The sequence below is a fragment of the Phoca vitulina genome, unplaced genomic scaffold (genome assembly GCF_004348235.1).
Source record: "Phoca vitulina isolate PV1807 unplaced genomic scaffold, GSC_HSeal_1.0 scaffold69, whole genome shotgun sequence".
Taxonomy (NCBI): Eukaryota; Metazoa; Chordata; class Mammalia; order Carnivora; family Phocidae; genus Phoca; species Phoca vitulina.
In genome coordinates, this window is record NW_022589772.1 from 6,740,246 (window position 1) to 6,762,927 (window position 22,682).

The 22,682-nt window shown below is 51.8% G+C and overlaps 1 protein-coding gene across 8 annotated transcripts in view; it reads left to right on the forward strand.

Moving 5' to 3' along the window:
- TSC22D3 (TSC22 domain family member 3) overlaps positions 1-22,682 on the forward strand; it is a 63,728-nt gene that overhangs the window by 35,222 nt on the left and 5,824 nt on the right. The window contains exon 1 of one of the 8 annotated variants that reach the window (XM_032392758.1): positions 19,795-20,151. The exons of 6 other annotated variants lie outside the window; for them this stretch is intronic. In XM_032392758.1, the coding sequence (XP_032248649.1) occupies positions 20,102-20,151 (50 nt within the window). In that variant the 5' untranslated portion in view covers positions 19,795-20,101. Of the gene's footprint in view, positions 1-19,794; positions 20,156-22,682 lie in introns of those variants that run through there. One more of the 8 variants, XM_032392762.1, reaches the window with a different exon arrangement.

The following is a 22,682-nucleotide window of genomic DNA, read 5'->3' on the forward strand; positions in this document are numbered from 1 at the left end:
CGCCACATGCTGGGGGCTTAAGTAATATCTGGTGACCCAGCCTCTGCGGAGGCCACTTTAAAGCGTGCGTCTTGGGGACGCCTGGGTGGCTCAGCTGGTGAAGCGTCTGCCTTCGGTTCAGGTCATGATCCCAGGGTCCAGGGTCCCGGGATCGAGCCCCACGTTGGGCTCCCTGCTCAGCAGCGAGCCTGCTTCTCCTCCCTCTGCCCCTCCCCCTTTCAAGCTCTCTTTCTCTCTCAAATAAATAAATAAAATCTTTAAAAAAAAAAAAAAAAAAAAGCTTGGGTCTTACCAAATGGAAGGCAGCAACCCGGTCTATAGGTATTTCCCAAGGTTGCCATGTTTGGGCTTATTTGTGCTTCGGCAGTTTTACTGAGTACCAGTGTCGTGACAGGCATCATGCGGGGGGCTGTGGGGGTCACCGAGGGGCTGCAGACTTAGATGATCTTAGCTCTGGTGCCTGGTGGACATTCCGCCGCCTAGCCTCCCTCTTTCACACCATCACCCACCATCTCTCCCATCATCGTGGTTCTTTTCCCAAGGCCAAGCTCTTGTATCTTCCCTCTGACCCTTCTCTTCTTTCCTTCCCCGAGGCTTTTTGTACAAATGGATAGGTAGGCTGAGTCACAAGGGCCCTGGAGTGTAATGAGTACGGGCTTTGGAGCCAGACAGAGCTCGATTTGAATCCTTATGCAGCCCACTCACTCTACCGGGTGGGACTTGGAGTAAGTTGTTTTGTCCTGCCTGAGCCTCAGACTCCCCCTCTGTACATGGAGAATGATTCAAATAATATCGACCCTATAGGGTTTGGGGAGGGTTAATTGAGATAATGGTCATACTGTATAGGAAGTGCTTTGACCTATGTTTGCTGCAAAGTAGGCACTCAATGAATGTTTACTGCTGGTGTTCGTTACTATTGCAGTGTGTGTGCGTGCGTGTGTATAGAAGGTGTCTATCACGCATCGTTGGGCTGATAGGGCTGACTACTTGCTAAACCATTGACAAACCAGAGGCCCTGACCAGGATGCTCAGATCAGTTCGTTTGTCCAGCCCTGGCCACCACAAACCTGGGTGGAAGTCAAGAGCCTGAGGCAGAGTTCAACCCCTTAGCTTTGATCCCGTCCCTCCCAAGTAAGGCTTTCCCCTCAGGCCATAGGCCAGACTAGACTGGCTGCTGGGCATGAATGGGGCCAAATCCTTCTGGAAAGTTCCACCTTCCCCACAACTTCTCTGGACTCTGGTTTCCTGGCTTCCTTCATTTGGGATCTTCTTTGTCTCACCTGCCCACCCCACCCTGCACTCTAACACACATGTCCTTGCTACATTTTCCCCAGCCTGAGGATATCTGAAAGGACCAAGCCAGGACTCGAAAGGACCATTTTTATCATGGCCTGTTGATGGCCATCTCCCTGAGGGTATGGGTGTAGTGTGTGTGTGTGTGTGTGTGTGTGTGTGTGTGTGTAAAGCCTGCAGCAGACTTACTTGGGGTACCAGTTCTTCTGCATGTTTAGACCTTGTGGCATCAAGATTTCTCCTTCCTAGTCCAAATACGGACTGCCTGACCTCAGCAGCAGCAGCCTCGGGGAGCTGGGCAGGGAGAAGGGTACCGACGTGAGCATGCACACGATCTGTGATCTAGGTCTTCACGAATGGGGGTTTGTGGGGCTTGCCCCCTCCAGTTCCCTCAGAGGGGCACTTCCGATGGTTGGCACCAGCAGCACGTCAGCTGCAGGGAGCAAATGGTGTGAGGGAAGAGATTCCAGGTCTTCTTTGGCTACGGCTGATTCCTTATTTCCTCTCCTTTCCCAGTTTGGGAGCATTTGTTGCTGTCTGAAGGGCCGGGCAGTGCCAAGACCACAATAAACAGCTTGTCCAGTACACACAAGCTCTTTGGACCCTGAAATGTCAGCTGGCCAACTGGCTCACAGCTCGACCCTGCTGCGTGCCGTTTGCATCCGGCCCCTACAATGCCGCTCAGCACTTGTAGAACCATGTGTCATAGCAACAAGCCTGGGAGTGGGAGCCCCACGGTGACTTGGTCCTAGCTCCGGGATGCCAAGTTTAGGGGCTACACTTAGGGTCCCTGATTTAAAAAAAAAAAAATGACTGGCTTAGGGACCTAGCTTTACAGATCTCAGACCAGCAAAGTGGCCTGTCCTCCCCTCCCCACCAGGCCTGGCCCCACGGGCAGTGGCCCGCCAGATTCCCTATGCCCCATATGGCTGAACTGCTGAGTGGTGTTGGGCAGAAACATCTCACCCAGTAAACGCTAGTGGGAGTGTGGGGCGCACGTCTCCAGAGGGTGCAGACAGAGCACAAAGGGCAAGAGATGAGAGGGAGAGGTTGCGGGGTCTGGTGGCAAAAAGTGCCAGGCCAGGATCCAGGAAAGCTGGGCTCTGCTCCCAGCCCCTGCCACAAACTCCCTTGGCATCCTTGAGCAAGATCACCCAGAGGGCAGGGTTGGGGGAGCAGGCACAGGGCCAAGGCCTTGCCTAGGAGAAGGTGAGCTGTGAAACCTGGTTCATGCATTATGGGGTTGGGGGTGGGGTGTTTAACCAGGAAAACTTTCCACTGAAAGAGGTACCTAGTTGTCTTTAAATGCCTTGGGTACATCTTGACCAACAAAGGAGCCAAACTTAGTGTCCCAAGGACATATCAGAAAAGAGAGAACCACTTCTTCCAAAATGTCTTGTCCTTTGCCTTGCTTGGGAAGCCAACAGCCAAGGATCCTTGCTGTGGGGACTGAGGGCAGAAGGCACAGTTGTGCCGTGTGATTGTCCTGACATCTGCCTCTTGCGGCCACCCAGGACAACTCCTCTGGGGTGTGTCTGTCCCTGGTCCTCCGAGTTTGTATGGAAGAGGCATCTCTCACTTCATCACCCTAGGCACCCATGCCTCGATGTTCCCAGTGTCCAGGCACCCACGCCCTGGAACACACTCACTCTCAGGACCCGCCTTCATATCTCATCCCCAAGCTTCCTTTGCCTGGGAGCAAGAAATGTGCTATCTCATCTGGCCCTCAGTGCTCAAAGGGAAGTCATGAGGCACGACCGTCTTCAGTAGCACGAAACAGTTGCTAAAAGCCACCAGTGTCTGACACAGAGTAGGTGCTCGGTAACTATTTGTCAAACGAATCCAGGCTGGAATAAACTCACAATACTTTCATATAAAAGACTGTATTTGATAGTAGGAATTTCAGGCTCTGTGGTAAAACCAGTTTAGGGACAGGAGGAAGAAGCCTGTTTGTGACCATGCAAATAACAGCACAGGGGCAACCACCCTCTGTGTGCATGGAGGGAAGGTAGGATACACCCACTGGAGGCGGGGGAAGGATGTCTGGGAAAAGAGCCAACATCCACTCCAGTCTGAGGGCCTCAGACACTTCCCAGCGCAGGAAGACCCCATGGTGTTGTCTAATTGGCTTTCTAGTTGTTCTCTTCTTTAGTGAAGGTCCAGTGTGGTAAAGCTAGGGTAGGGCTGAGCTTCCAGAATCTCTCCTGGAGTTCTGAGCAGCTTCTGGTTATACCCAGCCAGGAACCAGTTGCCAGGGAGGGCCTTGGATCTGATGAGCATCGTCTGAGGGAGCCAGGAGGGCCTTGGGGGGGGGGGTGGTCTTCACAAGCCATTCAGACCTCAACATGCCCCCTCTCTCCCTGAGGTTCAGGGGCTCTGTTTGGTGGGAGCCGGCCTTCAGAGATTCCTGGCTTCACTTGGCAGATTCCTTTGTCGTCTATGCCTTCACAGCAGGGTGGGTGAGAAAGAGCAGCTCAGGAGGAAAAAACAAACAGAGGAAAGGTCTCTGGGTCTGTTGACGTTATAAGTGCTATTGATTTTACAAGATTTTTCCATTGGGAGGACAGTGAACTGACCTCGTTTTGCAGCCGGCTCGGGCTTTGACGCCACCGTCTAGGCCATGAACCGAGAATCCGAGAGGCTATGGCTTTATGTCAACACATACTTGATAGTCACCACTCTCGGCAAGGCCAGGCCAGGGCCTCCCGGGGTGGGATGTGGGAGGATGGGAGTGGTTCCCAGCTCTGCTCCTTCTACCTTTCACCAGGGATGCCTTAGGACCCTGGGCCCAAGCACTCTCAGATCTTGTTGGACCTGGATGGCAGGGGCAGGGGGGATCTTCAAGGAAGAAGGACTCTAGACATCAAGCTCATAAGGGAAGAGGGTGGTTGAAAGAGCACTGAACTTAGAGTTGGGGACCTGTGCCTGTGTCCCAGCTGGGTCACTAATTAGCTGTCCGGTTTCAAGCCAATGACTTCCCATCTTCTCCTTTGTTAAGTGATGAGTGGAACTAAATGATCCCCGAGGTCCCTTCCGGCTCTGAAATCCCACAGATTTGTGAAAAAGACAGAGGTTAGGAAGGAGGAGAAGATAAGGAAGAGAGGAAGAGGCAAGAATGAAACATTTCAGGGGCGCCTGGGTGGCTCAGTCGTTAAGCGTCTGCCTTCGGCTCAGGTCATGATCCCAGGGTCCTGGGATCAAGTCCCACATCGGGCTCCCTGCTCCGCGGGAAGCCTGCTTCTCCCTCTCCCACTCCCCCTGCTTGTGTTCCTGCTCTCACTGTCTCTCTCGGTCAAATAAATAAAATCTTTAAAAAAAAAAAAAAGAATGAAACATTTCAGTAGAGGACAGAAGGGGGAAAATGGGAGAGCCACAGAGGTGCACTGCATCATGATGTAGTGGAAACGGCCCCAAGTGGAGACTAGGAGGCCCAGATCCTGGTCCCACATCTACCGCTAATGAGCTGTATGACCTTAAGCAGGTCATTTCCCTGCTTTTTCCCTCATTGAAGTAGGAGTTAGTTGGCTCCCTGCCCCCCTAGACTACTTTTCTGTTGGGAAACCTAGATATACACATGGAAAGCAATCAGGAGTGGTGTGACATTTGGAGATGGGGAGGGAAGTGGTGGTTGGTGGGCTGGTGGGCCAAGGCCTTACCTAAAGGGCAAAGAGAGTAAGAGCAGCAGCCCCCAAATCAGTCAGATGAAGTATTAGTTCTGTCCCTGCCTAGCTCTATCACCCTGGGCAAGTCGTTTGCTCTATCCAAATTTCACTGTCCTCCCTGCCAGAAAAGGTGGGAATGGAACTAATTGGTCCTCAAGTCTCCTTCCATCTCTCTGAATATGTAGGAAAACAAAACACAACAAAAAAGAGGCCAGAAGATGCCAAGTAGGCCAAAGGGGAGGATTGCGCATTCAAGGAGGAAGCCAGCTGGTGTGCGTCAGACGTGTTTGCCAGGAGGAAAGAAGGATGGTGTTCCCAGAGCAATAGTGGGTTGAAGGGGGAGGAGGAGAGGAAGAAGAGGAGGAAAAGGCAAGTCAAGGTCATCGCAAAGTAGTGATAAGAAGGGACGCCAATGCATGTTCATGTAGAGAGGGCTTGGTGGGTAAGGAGCCATCTCCTGGCATGGAGGTATGAGTGGCTCCCAGACCCATGTTGAGGGTGGCGGTGAGTGTTAGAGGGTAAGCCCCGAGTAGACAGTGGGGGAGTTGGAGCACTTTCAAATTGGCAGGATTTCTTCCACAGAGGAGAGGGTGGTTAGGGGCCCATCCTGAAGAATTTGATACTCTAAATTTTATGCATGACTGATCTCTGTCTGGGAGCAGAGATAAAGTCTGGGCAGGTATGGAAACTGAAGGCCTAAAAGAGGATTCACCCTGCCTGGGGTCACGTGACAATTTCATGGCAGAGCCCAGAGCAAAAGTTGGTCTCTTTCTTGATTCAGAGCACCGTCCTCTTGTGTGACCCCTGTCCCATCCATTGGATGCTCTTAAAAGAATCCCTGACTGAAACTGTTAGTCTCTTCGGGGGAAAAAGTGGGGTGAAGAAAAGTCAATTCCAGGAAATGAAGGCTCTCAGGGTGTTGGGAGGCCCAACCCTGCTGGAGGGTACCTGGTGGGCCCTTCAGCCAGCGGGCCCAGGCTTGGGGCAGGAACAGTGAGGGCAGGCTTAGGGGTGAAGAGTGTGGGTGCCAGAGTCAACGAGGTCCTCAAATTCCAGCTCTAGGTGTGTGACATTGGGCTGGTTACAACCTCCCTGAGCTGCTATTCCCTCATGTGTCATCTGTTAAAACAAAACAAAACAAAAAAATTACCTAGTGTTGTTATGGGAAATAAATGAAATAATGCATGAAATGCGCTTGGCACAGTGCCTGGTACATAATAAGCTCTCAATAAGTAGTACCTGTTAGCATCATTATTCTTTCCATTACTGGTTTAACAAATGTGAGAGTTCCTGATCTTTCTTACAGACCTCCCACTGCCACCAAAGACCTCGACTCTGCTCTTCGGACTCCCCTCTTCCTTCACTTATCTCAGAGGCCTACCACTTCTTAAGCTGCTTCACCTTTGGGCCTCTGAGACCGCCCCCCCCCCCGCCTTTGCCATCTCTGTTACGGGACCAGCCTTCTCGGTGGCCTCCAGAGAGTCCCACCTCCCCCGGACCTGCCTACCAGCCCCGGGGGCCTGGCAGCAGGCAGAGGGAGGAAGGCGGGTGGCGAGGGCCAACAGAATGAAGCCATGCATTGCCAGTCCTGTCACCAGTCCATAGCAAGGCCTGGCAAGGTCACCTTTTACTTCTGATTTCCTCCTTTGGGGAAGGGTGTGTTGAAATGAAGCCCTGAGGGAGCATTCGGGGGGAAAGCGAACGCTTTGCCCCCACAATCTGGGGAGAAGCCTTCTTTCTGGTATTTGCCAGACTGAGAGACATTCCAGCCTAGGGGACTGCCATGGCCGAGTACAGGAGCAGAGCTACTATATCTCTGGTGGGCGTCACTCTCTAGGCTCTAGGAAAAGCTCAGGGGTCCCTCATTCTGGGGACAGAAACCCAGATTTTCTCAGGTAAAGAGACTCGTGGGTGAGGTCCTTCAGAGGGAGCTGATTGCTTATGCTGGGATATTCGGAGGGTGCCCCAAACTGCTCCCAGCCTCTCGTCCCTGGGGAAAAGGTGGGGTCACCAGAGAAGCTCTGTGGCACTAGGCCAGGGAGGCCCGAGATCAGATTCTAGTGCGCGTGCAGGTCTTAGAGATAAAAGAGCCCAGCCCATGGTCGGGGTTGAGAGGTGAAGGGGAAGATGGGCAGGAAGAGCAGATGGGCAGGGCCTAGCGAACTAGAGGTGGAGCAGACAATTGCCTAGCTGGCATGATTTCAGGGGCCCCAAAGCAGACTCCACCCCCAAATCTCCCCCCCACCCAACACACACATGTAACCAAACAATGGTGTGTTTCTTGAGCACATGCTGAGTGTTCTGCACTGTGTTCACCCTCTGTAGGAAATTGTCAAGTTCAATCAATACCACCCCCAACCCCCCACCCCCGAATCCTTCCTCTTCAAAGCTTTTGATGGGGATGGCCTGAAGTCAGGGCTGAAAGAGTGGTCATTCGGCACACCAATGGCCATGACCATGACCGGAGAGGGAGAGAGAATGGCTAGAGGCTCTTAGATGGTAAACAAAGGCCTGTGGGTAAAGTGATGGGTGGTGAAGGGGACAGGGGCAGGGCAGGAGATGTTCTTAAAGCAGAGCTGAGGTGCACAGGAGACCAACCCTGGCTAAGGGCCAAAGCCTGGAGGAGAGACAGGACAGGAGAGAGGAAAGGGGCCGGAGGCACACTGGCATTTTTTTGTAAGGAGGGCACTACAGTGCAGCCTGTATGGGTCCTTCAAGCACACCAGAAGGGAGACATAATAATTCCTGATATTTATCCAGGACCTTGCCATTTAAAAAGCTCACTCTCTTTCTCTCTCTCTCTCTCCCCCCACCCCCCAACACACACACACACACACGCTGTCCTTTCATTTTCATAACAGCTCTGGCAAGGTGGGTAGGGCATGGGGTAATGACTCCCATTTGACAGATGAAGAAACCAAGACTCAGATTACCTGACTTGCCCAAGGTCACACAGACAGTTTAAATGGCAGTGATGGAACCAGACCTTTGGCCTCCCAACTCCCTGGGAAAGCAAAGGCCAGAATTGGCCTAATGAGCATTCAGAGCAGAGTATGGAGGTAACCACCGCCATAGTGTTATCTCGGGAATTCTGGGAAGGGCCCCCTGCCCCATAAATACCTTACACTCTGCTCGCTAGTACCTGAAATGTCACTCTTAAAGATTCATTCTATTGGATTGAAACTGTGGCCCCTGTTAAAATGTGAAGGGTGCTGGAGGAAAGAGTGGGGCCATGGGAGAAAATCTCAGTGCCTCTGAATTATGCCTGAGAGTGTTCCTGGGAGAGGGCCCTGGCCATGGAGTGGGGGAGGGGAAGCAGGGGGTATGTTCGGAGGGGAGGCTGTGCTGGCAAAGCTCCCCCTTTTGCGTAAGAAGGGGAGGAATTGCGTCAGGGTGTGAATGCGGGCGACACTGAGATGAGGGGCAGGTCTGCCCAGAAGTGGGCCTCTGAGAGCTCTGATGGGTGACTGCACTGGAGTCCTTGGAGGGAGGCCGGGGGAGGAGTCCATGTGGCCCTGGGGGAGGGGGAGGGCAGCGGGCGGCTGGACAAGGAAGCAGGTTGGCCTCAGAAGCTGGAATTGTGGAGGGGCGGGTGGGGGTGGGGGAGCTATTCAGGGAGCTGGCCTGGAGCCAGGGGTAGTCCCATGGGGGTGAGCAGAGGCCTGAGAGCTCTGGGCCCCATTCCAGCTCCTGACCTTGAGTCACCATGCAACTCGGCACTTTTCCTACCTCAGCCCAGACACCCATCAGGTCTCTGTTATCACGGCTTCCCGTTTTACAGAAAACTGTGTAAAAGTTACTCTCCTGAGTCCTCTTGACCGACCCTGCCCTTCCTATAGCCCTTACCACCCTCCTATCCAGCATCCTGGAGGCCTCCTCAGGGAAGCTCTTGCCTGCTACCTATGGTCCCAGAGGCTGCCCCTGTACCCCATGGTCCCGAGCAAGAGGGCCTGAAGGCTTCACCCAGCCCTTGGCCTGGGCCTCTCCACCCAGAGGCACAGCTGCATCTGACGAGGTCAAGGCTGAGAGACTATTAGAACTGGCAGCAACCTCAGAAGTCACTTTTGCCATTCATTCTTTCATTTCATTCATTCATTCATTCATTCTGTCATTCCATTTGTTGAGCATTGCTATGTGCCAGACACTGTTATAGACCCTTGGCATATGGCTTCATGGAGCTCCCAGTCTAAATAGGGGTATCATTCACCAAATAAGCATCCGAGTAAATACCAATTTGCAGCCCCGATCCTCTCATTTTACATGTAGGGGAAACGGGGGCCCAGAATGGTTACGGGATTTTCCAAGTTTGTTCTGGTAGCCAGGGGCAAAACCAGGCCAGAACCCAGGTCTCCTGATTACTATTCCAGTGCTCTTTCCACCATGTTCTGGAAAGAATACAGCATGAGTATAAGGACACAGTATTTATCCTTCTCTGTAGAGCCAGGCTTACCTATAGTCAGAGTAGCATGTGGCTTACTTGGCAAGATTTGAAGAGCCCTGAAAAACAATCTCCCCCACTCCCACAGCCGTCCCCCCCGCAAGCTTGTTCCCTTCCCACCCCCACGCCATACCCATGCCTAAAATACCACTGACTGAAATCTGTGGGTTAAAGCCCCTGTGATCTGACTGAGGAAAACCTATTAAGCCATTACCTGCCATTGACACAAATACATTTCTCTGATTTGTCCTCTAGGATTGGCCCCAAAACCAGGTACGTTGGATTTGGGGGAGGGAGACTGAGAGTCTCCCTTAAAGTGGGCACTGCTAGGGAGGGCAGGGCACCCCAGATGGTAGTAAAGGACCCCACAAAACTCCCAGTAGCAGGAGGGCACAGGTTGCCCGAGGGGACAGGCAGGAGGAAGAAGGTACCTGAAAAAGGAAGCAGGAAGGTTCTGGAGGTAGACTCCTACTTCACAGTTGGGCCCCAGGGGCCAGCCCTGCGCCGACAGCTTGATCTGTGACATTTTGTTTCAAAATACATGTTTACATTTGGTCTTTCCTTATACTAGATTATACTAAGTCTTTTGTCCCTTCCCCAGCCGGGTGTCTGAGCAGTTTGTACTTACAGTTCCGAGGGGCCTTCCCTGAGTCCGGTCAAGCGGTTGCCCTTAAATGGTCTGCCAGGCCCTGAGTTGAAATGTGGATCTCTCCCATCCTGACATGCTAAGGGGGCTCCCCGCTCCCAGGGGACTGTGATGGGAATCCTTTAATCAGTGGAAAGAACCAGCCCCCACCCTAGGGCTCCCCACCCTGACCCTGATAAAGTTTCCAGTTCCCCTGCAGCTGTGATGCAGGGGGTTCAGTGGGAAGGAACATTCGTGCCTAGAAGGCAGCCCGGCCTGGAAATCTCCTCAAAACAAAGCAAAATGCCTAGCTAGAGACAGCCCGGAGCTTTAGAATCACACACCAAGGGTTTATATTGGGCCTCTGCCACATACTAGCCAGGTGACCCTGGGCAAGTCACTGAACCTCCCTGGGCCTCTGTTTCCTCATCCACAAAATGGGCCTAATGATAATATGATACCCATCCCCTACTATCAACAATCCCAACTGTTGACAAGGTTCCAAAGACTAACGTATATATAATGCTCTTTGCACAGAGCCTGCTAAACTATCAGTACATGGGAGCTACTGCTGTTCTTATTTGGACCAGACGTGGCTTTGAGATCTCCCGGTGATAGGTCAAGACTTAACAGCTGTCCATCCCTGCCCCCCTTGTTGAATCGAGGCTTTCCTATGTCAGGTTTGCTTCAAGAGAGGCCCACCTGCAGGGCAATCCCCGTGCTGGTGATTCATGGGTGGGATGCATTCCACCCACCTATTTTAAGCCGTTCAACATTTTCTTCCCCCTGACATGGACGTGTTTACACAGGGGAGGACAGTCCCAGTCAAAACAAGATGAAAATACACTGCTGGCTAGGAGCCCCAGGCTAACTGGTTTCAGGTCCTCTCCCAGCTGTCAGCGCCTCACAAGGCCATGGGGGGTGGTGGGGGGCTGCCCGGCCCTACTCCCCAGCCTCCCTTCCGTGGACCCGGCTCTGCCTGGTGTGAGGCAGTTGGCCATCACCTGGTCACGCTAGAGCAGGGTTTTAGGGCCGAGGTTTTGCCAGGGTTTTACAAAAGCAAGAAGGAGGGGTGCCGAGGGGCGAGGGCCGCCCTGGCGAACTCTGGTGTGAGGATTGCGTCTGCCGCCAGAGCCGCCTGGGGCACAGGCAAAGAAGGCGACTGCCAATGGAGAGTGGCGGAAAATGGCCAAAGAAAGCTCCCCCAGCAACCTGCCTTTCTGCCTGGCACTTCCCCCGCTGGTCTCATTCCTCTGGGTTAATGGGAGGCCTTTGGTACAAAGAAAAGACCCCAGGGGAGGGGGAACCCAGCAACCCCTTATCAGCCACAAGGCCTTCCTGGGAGTCCATTTGTCACCTATGCCAGCTTAGAAATGAGTAAGTCGAACTTAGGGGGGTAGACCCAGGGAGGTTGCCTTGACGAGCAAGCAAACGAGATCCCCTGGATAGGGAACGCTGAAGATAAATGTCCCCCGTAGAGCTTCGGCACATCCCTGCTCTTCACAGCTTCTTCAAAGCCGGTGCCCGTGAGAAGAGCCAGAGAAAATCATCTCCTACGTCATAAACTCTACTGCTCTTAGAGCTACCCACTCAGGCACTTTGGTCACTTGACAGCAAGCCCAGGAATACTTGGGCACATCTGCCTGTCCCCCCCTGAGAGCCCAAGGCCACCAGCTAGCCGGGACCCTTGTGATGCCCCTTCCCAGGCCGCATTGCACCCGTCTCTACCCAGCCAGCCTGGGGCAGGTCTCCCAGAAGCCCCCCACTATTCGGACCACACTAGGCAGGCCATCGTGTTCCTGCCCTGAGAAAAACTGAACTGTTCCCCTTCTGAGAGAGACTTTTCATTTTAACAGGGATCCTCAACACTTCAAACCCCATGGTGACATGAACAGTGAGAATTCCCTTTATCTTGGCAGGTATCAGGGTATTTTTGGTCAGGACAGGGTGGTTTTGGTGTTTTTTTTTTTTGTCCGCCCCCCCCCACACACACACACACAGCGTTCCAGTTATATGGCTGTCACTCGCTCAGAATCAGGCCTGCTAGCCCCAAATCCCTCTTTGATGTTGCTGCCAGCTGAGTCTTGGCTGCCCTGCTCCCGGGCTTCATCACCCTCCACTGCTCCCTGTGGGTGCCCTGTTCCCAGCTGACCCAGCCCCTCCAGCTAAAGATGGAAATGGACCAAAGTCCCAGTGCTAGTGGAGAACGAGGAGCACACACACGGGTGAATTATCCCTTTTATTGAAGAGGTCGGGCCTTGGTTCCAAGTCATTAGTGGCCACTTACTCAATTAAACTGTGTTTGGGTTGGATTTCCCAAGTATGTTTGATTTTCACTAGTCTTTCATGTTTTTAACTGCAGAATTGCCCTCAGACAGTGATTGTCCCCAAATTCAAGTATTAACAGAAGGTGAATTCATGAATTTGCCTATATAGTTCTCCCCCACAGAGGCCATTAGCAAAGTTCTTTTTTTTTTAATTGTTTTAAATTTAAATTCAATTAATTAGCATATAACGTATTATTGGTTTCAGAGGTAGAAGTCAGTGATTCATCAGTCTTATATAATACTCAGTGCTCATTACATCATGCTCCCTCCTTAATGTCCATCACCCAGTTACCCCATCCCTCCACCTCCCTCCCCTCCAACAACCCTCAAGTTTGTTTCCTATGGTTAAGAGTCTCTTATGGTTTGCCTCCCTCTCTGATTTCACCTTGTTTTATTTGTTCCTCTCTTCCCCTACAATCCTCTGTTTTGTTTCTTAAGTTCCACATATTAGTGAGATCATATAATTGTCTTTCTCTGATTAACTTACTTCGCTTAGCATAATACCCTCTAGCTCCATCCATGTCGTTGCAAATGGCAAGATTTCATTTTTTGATGGCTGAGTAGAATTCTATAGATATATAAGCAATACCAGTGACTTGTGACACTGTGGAAATAAAACTTGGAACCGGACAAAAAGTTCGAAATGCCAGACTTGGAAATAGCGCTGATAGGGCTGCTCACCCAGTAAGCCATTGTGCCAGCAGCATTTGGGGACCGAGACCCTTACTCATCATAGGGCATATATATATATATATATATATATATATATGTCATCTGTCGATGGACATCTGGGCTCTTTCCATAGTTTGGCTGTTGTTGACATTGCTGCTATATAAACATCGGGGTGCAGGTGCCCCTTCAGATCACTATATTTGTATCACAGTAGTACAATTGCTGGGTCATAGGGTAGCTCTATTTTCAACTTTTTGAGGAACTTCCATACTGTTTTCCAGAGTGGCTGCACCAGTTTGCATTCCCACCAACACTGTAAGAGGGTTCCCCTTCCTCCCCATTAGCAAAGTTCTAACACTTGTCCGAACCTGTTAGTTATTTATTAAGCACATATTTACCATGTTGAGACTGTGTGCCAGACACAGGTCCAGACTCTGGTGGTACAGTGGTGAATAAGATAAGCCCTTACACCCGCAGAGCTTGTATTCTAATCTAGGAAGCCAATCCATGCTCACTGGAGACCTTGTGCGTCGCCCACTTCCGGTCATGATCTTATCTGGCTGTGCCTTCAGTCCTGCTTGAAAGACTATCGGTCTTGCTGATTACTGACTGCTTGTGCCATCAAAGAGGCCTTCGAGGCCAGAACATTCTGTAAGTTACAAGCCCTGAGTACAGGGACAGATGGCTAAAGACCTTCAAGAGACTGAATTTATTTTTTTTAAGATTCTATTTATTTATTTGAGATAGAAAGAGAGAGAGAGTGAGAGAGAGAGCGCGCACAGGTGGGGGTTAGGGGCAGAGGGAGAGGGAGAAGCAGGCTCTCCACTGAGCAAGGAGCCCTATGCGGGGCTCAATCCCAGGACCCTGGGATCATGACCTGAGCCAAAGGCAGACGCTTAACAGACTGAGCCACCCAGGCACCCCCAAGAGACTGAATTTAAATGTTGATTCTGCTTTCACATCAGTCCCTCACGCTACCCTCGTCCCCATAAGCAATACCAGTGACTTGTGACACTGTGGAAATAAAACTTGGAACCGGACAAAAAGTTCGAAAAGCCAGACTTGGAAATAGCACTGATAGGGTTGCTCACCCAGTAAGCCGTTGCACCAGCAGCATTTGGGGACCGAGACCCTTACTCATCATAGGGCATGTCACATTCACATGGCCCTTCTTACTTCCCAAAGAACACAGGTATGCCACCTACAGGATGTCCGCAAAGTCTGGAACCATAGGCAAATGTATGTACATATTGTTGTCAAGACATCATCAGTCTGGGGCACCCGGGTGGCTCAGATGGTTGAACGTCTGCCTTCAGCTCTGGTCATGATCCTGGGATCCTGGGATCGAGCCCCACGTCGGGCTCCTGGCTCAGCAGGGAGCCTGCTTCTCCCTCTCCCTCTGCCTCTCCCCATGCGCATGCTCTCTCTCTCTCTCTCTGTATCTCTGTGTCTCAAATGAATAAATAAAATCTTTAAAAAAAAAAAAAAGATATCATCAGTCTGCAAAAAATAATATGATGGTATTATCTCTGTTTCCAGACTTTGGGGTGTCTGTCCACATAGCCACCTCGTGTGGCGTATATGTTGGGGAAGGAAGCGTCATTCCCATTTCATGAATAAGGAGCTGGCGGCACAGGGGGTTTAGAGCCTCCTGAGCAGTCCGCCAGCTGGCTAGTGGCCAAGGTGGAAAAAACTCTGGCCTCTTGACGTAGTTTCTTCCTGCTTAACCAAGTTCATGTCGAATGGGTGCTAAAGCTGCGTTTCTCGGGGAGCACCTCCCCTGGCCTGTGCACTAGGGCAGTCCCTCTCGATTCTTACCATTATTCGCTGTCTAAGCGCTCAGGACCCAGCTCCATGGGCCAAGCCCATTATCACAGCAACCTATTGTTGGAGAGAAATCACCCAGTGATGTCACCAATGCCTCTGGGATTATCTCCCAACCGTGCTGGGACCCCAGTGCCCCAAGATGCCCAAGGATTATCTGTGAAACTCCCTTCCTCTCAACTGCTGAGCTAGTAACTGTCTATACTTGGCCATTCCTCAGTTTCCATATTTACTTTAGCTCTTCTGCAAGTCTGTCAACAAACTCCACAGTATTATTAGTTTTTGCAAATAACAGGATGTCAGAACTGTTGACCAGGATTCGTTACTTTGCTGTTAGAGCTCTATCCCAGGACATAGGGGCCAGTGTTCCTCTTATTTTTTAAGGTGTATGAGCTTTGGCAGGGAGCCTTTCCCAGGCAGGCCCACCGTGCACTGCCCCGTCCATGGGCGTGTAAGGCCGCTCTGCCTACAAAGACCTGAGCCCTTCTGTCTTTGCTTGGTGGTACAAAGACGTCCAAAGGTGGATTTTCCCCCCAAAAAATCAATACAAATACTCTGAATTTTCCATGTTTGTGCTTTACCCTTACACTTCTGCCGTGGCCTTTAAAACAAGTCTGTACTTGGTAAGGTGGCTTCAGGACTTAACATTCATGTTGTTGAGAAGGGCGGGGCTGGGGGTGGTATTTTAAGCTGGCACTAAGAATTTCCAAGCTTTGGACCCAAAATATCTTTCTCTTCCAACCCCACCCCCCTGCACTGCCTGTCTCAAAGAGCAAGAGAAGAGGTTAAAAGGGTCACTCTGTTGCTGACAGGCAACCAGGAAGTCCAGGCCTTGGGGGAAGCATAGCCTTTGTTTATTTAAGCCCCAAACCTAGCAGGCAGTGTAAATTAAACATAAAAATAAAATAAAATACCAAAACACAGGCCGGATGCGTGCCACAGAGAGCATCGAATTCCCCTTCTGCCCTCCCTTGGGAGAGCGGAGTCAGCGAGCAGTGGGGGCAGCCTTCTTGCCAGGGAGGAGCTCACAAGCCATGGGAGGGGTGAGGACAGTAGGGGCAGGGAGCTGAGGTTTGGATCAGGGTGGGGATGAGCATGTTACAGAGATCCTGGTGACTCTTTGTAGTCAGCCCCAGCAGGCTCCTTAAGGGGAGAATGAGTCACACCCCTCCAGCCAACCTCCAAACGAACGGACCCATGTTTGACCTAGTGGTGACAGCCACAAGGCAGGCAGAGAGCTGGCTTTTATAGAAGGGAGGCAAGGCTGGGTTAATTGACCAAACTGTGCTGTTAGAGAAAAATCAGCCCTTCCCTCTTCTCTCCCTCTCCCCGGGGTTCTTCTCCCTTCCTGCCCTTGGATGCCCACCCTCTGTGTACCTAGCCTCCCAGGCCAAGGGTTCCCACCAACAGGTGTGAAGTGTCTCAGAAGCAAGCTGTTCCTCCTAACAGGCAAAATTTGCCAGGGATTGATTTATAAATCAGAGCAGGTTCGGGTTAGACTTCTCATAGCAACTCTCATTTGTGTTCTGATCAAGTTTTCAGGAGTGAAAGGGAAAGAGAGTGAACAGCCCACAGACACGAGGCCTGAAATATGCTGAACCCCATCGCAGTGTATCATCCAAAGTAGATCTTGGTGACCCTGACACTTTGGGGACTCTTTCGGTAGAGCCTGTCTTGGCTGTCACGTTTAGGCCATTGGTTCCCAAAAGCAGTCCCAGGGACCAGGGACAGAAGAGCTGCCTCCAACCCATCTGAAAACACCCTTCCCAAGCCACATACCATCCCACTGGATTATCTAGGGATGGAGCCCAGGACGTCCGGATTCTCCACAACCTTCCCCAGGCGATCCTGATGTTAAGAACCTCATGAAGACCCATTTCTTTCCCTCTGCAGCCCACCAGCAAGGTCTCCCTGCTGTGTGTCCACTCGCCTTCCAGTGCTGATCTGACCACTGACGACCACCCTGTTGAAAGTAATATGAAAATTGACTTCCTCCTTGAGTATTCGTGATAGTGGCAGACGGTGGCCCTTTCCCAGGGCTTTTGACATGGAGAAAAAAAAAAAAACGTTCCTAATTCCTCAAATTATAAAGAGGTCCCGGGATGATTGTGAGAACCCAGGAGTCTGACTCGGACAGTGGCGTTTGTAGGCACTACAGTAGTCGGGCCGGGCAAACAGCTTGTGCCGAGAGGACTTTTTCTTAGTGTAGCCAGTCACACGTGGCATTGATGCTGGGGCCGGCTCTAGTTAGAACTGTCCTCCTGAGGAGCCTGTGAGAGCCATTTCTTAGGCGTTCATATGATTGATTGTTTACACTTAGTGCTTGATTTTTTTTATTTCTCTGTTATTTTCATATGTGATTGACATCTTTGAAACCTGTAGACCCAGCGGCACCAGGGCTTCCTGTTCCTGGTGTGCGGTGTGAGGCTTGAGCTGGTTCCCCACCCCCCCTTCCCCCATCACCTATGACGTCTGCCCCGAGCGCAGCCAGCTCTGGATGGCAGAGAGAGCCGGGCTATGTCTTTTGATACTCTGGCTTGGTCTAGAGTGTCCTGCCTTGCCATCTTGCCATGTCCTGTTGCCTTTCCACTTCTTTCGGGTCAGGAAGAAGCTGACAACAGCGAGAGAGACTCGGAGACAGGGAGGCAGAGAGGGAGGATAGGCATGATGCCTTGCTCCTGCCTGTCTCTGTGAATGGGACTTGGTGAAAAGCTGAGAGAATGTTTACATAAATGTGTGTGTGTGTGTGTCTGTGCTCCTCTTTCCTCCCGAGGAGGTGTGCGTATTCCTTGTCAGCAACTCTCAAACCAGGCCAGGAGCCTTTCCTTAACCCTCCCAAGACTCCTTTGAGATCCCTGGCACTGTTCCCGTGGCTGGGGGGGAGGGGCTGCCCAGGGAGCAGCTTGCCTCGTGTCTCTTCTTCCTTTCTGTTCGGCCAAGTAGTGTGTCCCCAGTGCCCTCCCACCCCTGCCCTCACCCCAGCTAGGCTGCCTTCTTTCCATCCAGGAAGCTCCAGGATGGGGGTGGGGGGGTGGCTGGAGAGTGGGAGGCCCTTCGCAATCGGCAGAGCCCCTCTTCACCGGTCAGAGTCCCACCACGGAGGATCAAGGAGCTACCTCAAGGGAGCCCTTGGTGAATAGCTCTGCTGTGAGGTAAGCGAGGGCCTGGGGCGTACAATGCAAGAGCCCGGGGAGGCTCATAACGCTTGGCCATCATGGCCCAGGAGCCCAAGGGCCTAAAGAGGCTGGCATTATTACCGTCCTGTTGTTCCCCAGGAAACCTGTACCACTACAAAGGTCACCCATTCTCTAGCAGGGCCCACAATGGAGCCGGGTGCTCCACCTTGGCCTCTTCATGGGCCTCTTTTCTGCTGGCTCCACAGCCCCAACAAGATCCTCCTGGTTCTTGTCTTCCAAGCATTGCCAATAGCCTCAAGTCCTTCACATACCACTCAAAGTAACCCTGGCAACTGCCAGGAAAAAAAATGGCTTGGAATTTTAGCTCTTGGGGCTGCTCCATAGAGCAGAAGGGATGGGGAGAGGCCCTGCCAGTGTCTCCCTGGCTCAGATAGGCTGGTGTAGGGCTGGGGCAAACAGGAAGAGCGGCCATGTTCTTGCGGCTTTCTTTCCTTGCCCCTGGGCAGGCTGCAGTGGACTGGGATTCCCAGAGGGTGGGAACGTGACCCTCACGGGGGAGGGGAGGGGAGGCCACTGGCCTGCCTGAAGATGGTGCAGGTCTGGGAGGTTGAAGTGGAATGAAGGTTAAGACCAAGAGGAGCCAACCAAGGAAGGAAGGCTGAGAGGTTGGCAGGTAGAGGTGACCCCCACCCGAAACATGGACACCTGTCTCAGAGAGCAAAGATCTATGCTTTGTTTACAAACAAGGTTTACAAACCCCTCGGTTCCCAAACCCTGAAGTTTCAGGAAGAGAATCAGAGTGAGACTTCCTGTGGGCCACAATGTCAGAGGAGCCTTCGGTCCCATGGAAACTCCAAACTTTGTGGCTGCTGTGTTATCCCCGTCGAGATGGGCATGGGCCAAAGGCCAGGGTGGGAAGAAAAAAAGCACAGCCAATTCTGAGGACTTAAGGGATGCCTAGGGATGGCAGGGGTGCGGCCCTCCCGAACCCAGAGCTACCCTTACCCCACTCTCAAGCCCTAGGCTTTTTCCCCAAAGCAGACATTTCACTGAGATCAAACCCAGGTTATTCTGGAAGGAAGCACAATTTTTGACTTGTACTACCAGTTGGTTTGTTTGCTTGGTTGAATTTCCCTGAAACGGGCCTTGCACTTTGAATGGGCATTCAGTCAATCTTGAACTGAATCGAGCTGAACCGACTTAAATGATCAGGGCGATGTGGAGAAGGAGGAGGATGAGGCGATCCCATTCACCAAGGTTAATTTTGCAGTCTCTTCTTCAGGAATACCTATTTCCGGCCAGAAGCTGGGTAGTGGGGAGGGTGGAAAATGAGAAGAGGGCTTGGAAAAAGTATGGAGGTAAAGTTTCCCAGCTGCGAGGCATAAGGCGAAGGGAGACAGGCATAAATATTGACACAAGGTTCATGAGATTTAAGATCCACTGAGCTAAACAGCATTCCTGGATCACGTTGCCAGTACTTCCAGTCTCGCCTAGACACCAGGACAAACTGCCTCCCCTTCATGCATGGTTTGCCACCAAAGTTGGGGTGACGAAAATGGTTCGGACAAGAGCACTTTTTGAACCTCTCTGAATGAGGGGGAGGGGCGGACTGCCCTGTCAGAATGGGGTTTGGTTCTGCCTGCCATCCCTCGCGTCACTCGGAGATTGTTTGTGAAGCTCACATGGGACCCTGTCCGCGAGGGAGCTGAAAGGCACGATTCATTGCTCCTGTCGTCATTTGGTGTCAGGGTTTGGCCCAAATCGGTTGTTGGAGCTGCTTCTCCAAGACAGTGGCCATCTCCACCAGGGTTCTCCTCGGGGTCCCTCCCCCCATCGCCTTCTGCATCTGTATCCGAATCCTCCTCCCTGTTTTCCTGCCCCCCCAGATTCGGGGGTTCTGGGCCTTGGCCATGCGGGGCAGTTCACATGACCCACAGAGGACAAGGCGCTTTCTCTGTCACCGTCTTTCCTTCTTGCTTCCCTCCTTCTGGACTTTGGGGATTTTCCATGAAGCCAGAGTAACAATGTAAGTGGCAGTGGCCTTCCTGTCTCTGGTCTTCCACACTGGAGGGGAACCAGAGGGAAAGAGAGAAGATAAGACAGAAGCAAGGACAAATTAAGCGATGGCATTTCAGCCTCCTTATTCCCCCAGCCTCTTCAGAAAAAGGGACAAGTAAGTAAGTAGCAGTAGACAGAGCTTCAGCCGGAAGGGGGCCGGGGTGGAGGAGTCAGTGGGGAGGGCTGTTTTTCAGCCGTCCCATTAACTGCTCATGCCCCAGTGCTCAATATCCTTTTTGATTTCCTTTTCCAGCTTCTAACCCTGTGTTTGCTTTGTGGCTTGTCCCGCACCTCTCACATCGTGTCTTTTTCCGCTTCTCCTGACACAAGACCCTGTGTTTTGCTGGCAACATCGCCAAAATCTTTGGGTGGAACATTCCCTGTAGAAAATAAGGAAGACTTGCCTATAAAGAGTTTCCTTTGGGCTGCGTGGTACACAATGCTTCAAGTGTGACAAAAAGGGAAGTGAGATGTTCCCCCTTATCGCCACCCCCAACCCTGCCGCACCCACCCGGAGTCTGCTCCCCACCCCTCAGCAGCGTGCTGAGATCCGGCCCACGCATTCTGTGGCCCAGACTGCCCAGTCTCTGTCCTGCTGTCCCGTGGGAAGCCGAAGTAGGAAGCGCTCTTGTCCTAGAGAGTCTGGCTTTCGAAGTGGAGCAGACCGGTAGGAATGCTGAGACACTTCTTCCAGCTCAAACAAGTCGGATTCCAGGGCCTCCTAAAACCGAAGGAGTTGGCCCTGTCCTCATGATGCCACCCTGCTTCTAGAAGGTCGCCCCTGAGAGAGGGTGGGGCGGCTGTGTCTGTTTAATTGCAGAATCCCGTGGCCAGAGGGCTAGACCTGAGTGCCAACGAAGGACCTGGCTCATCAGCCCTGGGCGCTGTTGCTAGGCTGGCTTTGGGTCCAGCCCAGTTTGTCGGGTATAGGATGGAAGAAAGGGAATTTGGATACATTCACACAAGGTTGGCCGGGCTGTTGAATCCCTAGCCCACTGTTTCCTGCGTGGGGCCCACCTCCACGGGACCTAGGGACACAGAGAGCCCCATGGACCTGCACTTTACTCAGAAAAGTTAGATCAGAACATAGATACCTTGTACAGCACAAACTTGCACTCGCTTGCTGCAAGGTTTGGCGCAGATATTCTGGGCAGAGGAATTTTCTAGTGTGCCAGGGGTTAAGCAGAAAACCTTTCAGATTCCTCCTCCTTCTTCCCTCTCCCTTTCCTCCCGGCCCTTGTTTGAAAAATCTCTCTACAGGGGCATTTAAGTCCATTGTCTTGCCTTAGCGAGCTCTGGGATCGAGCTCTGGGATCCTGGGATCCAGCCATCATTTCGTTTGCTAATGGTGGATCCTAAGGCCTCAAGGTGATAACTTCTCACTTGGCTGGCAGCTGACAAACTAGAGGTGTAGAGGGAATGAGAGACTGACTGAGTGTGGGCTGAATCTGGGACATCCTTCTGAAGTTGTTTTTTAAAACTAAATCCCTGATAGGAGCTTGTTTTCTTGTGGTTGGCTTCATTCTCCTAAAAGCTGAGCACAGCAGGAAGGGGGGGGGAGGATTAAGGATGCCAGTTAGTGAGGCCCTAGGAACTGGAGGTTTGACTGGACTATGATTATTATTCTGAGACTACTTCCCTTATTTGGGGTATCATCTACCCCAGGGCTACATATTTCCATTGTGGGAGCCACCCAGTTGGATTAATAACTCCTATTTTCTAGACGGAGCAAGCTTTCTTTGAGGACTGTGGGGCTGCCTTTTGAAATGATGTGGGCGAGCCCAGCTCCCCTATAGGGTTCACTTGGACACTTTGGATATGCTTCTGGTCCCTGATGCTGCTCTCCCCTGCCATGAGTGTCAGAAAACTCGGCCTCTGGACCACTTATCCTGCCCTTATCCTTGCTTCTTCCTCACTACTTTCCCTGCACCTCTAACCCAGCCCCCCACTGCATTAATTTACTTACTCAACACACCTACCCCCTACCCCACTACTAAGTGTGGTGGGAAAGAACTTGGTTTCTGTGGAGTCCCAGCTCTATAATGTATTAGCTGTGCTACCTTGGGCAAGGTAGCCTCTCAGACCCATGGTTTCTTCATCTGTAAAATGATGGTGACAGTGCCTACAGCACAGGCTTTGTTGGGGCAGCCGGCACAAATGTCTGGCCCATAGCTGATGCTCACTTAATGGTAGCCATTGTTGTCAGTGGGTCTCAAACTCAGCTTTTTTTTAGAAAAATATTTTATTTATTTTTAGAGAGAGAGAACATGCATGCGCGACCGGGGCGGGGGGGCGGGGGTTACAATGGGGGAGGGAGAGAAGCTCCAGTAGATTCTGCACCGAGTGCAGAGCCCATGGGGCTCAACGTGGAGCTCAGTCTCACAACCCTGAGATCATGACCTGAGCTGAAACCAAGATTCAGAAGTTTAACCGACCGAGCCCCCCAGGCGCCCCATCAAACTCAGCTTATTTGTAATTGAAGTATCATTAAGTTACAGTTCAAACACAGCCTTGCTTGCAGATTTGACTTCTCTTCCTTTCCTTTCCCAAACTACCTTGATTTCTCTGTCTCTGCCTCCATATAAGGGAGTCCCCCTGGAAGGAGCTAGGTTTTTTTCTGTCCTATGCCTTGTCTCCCAGGGGGTG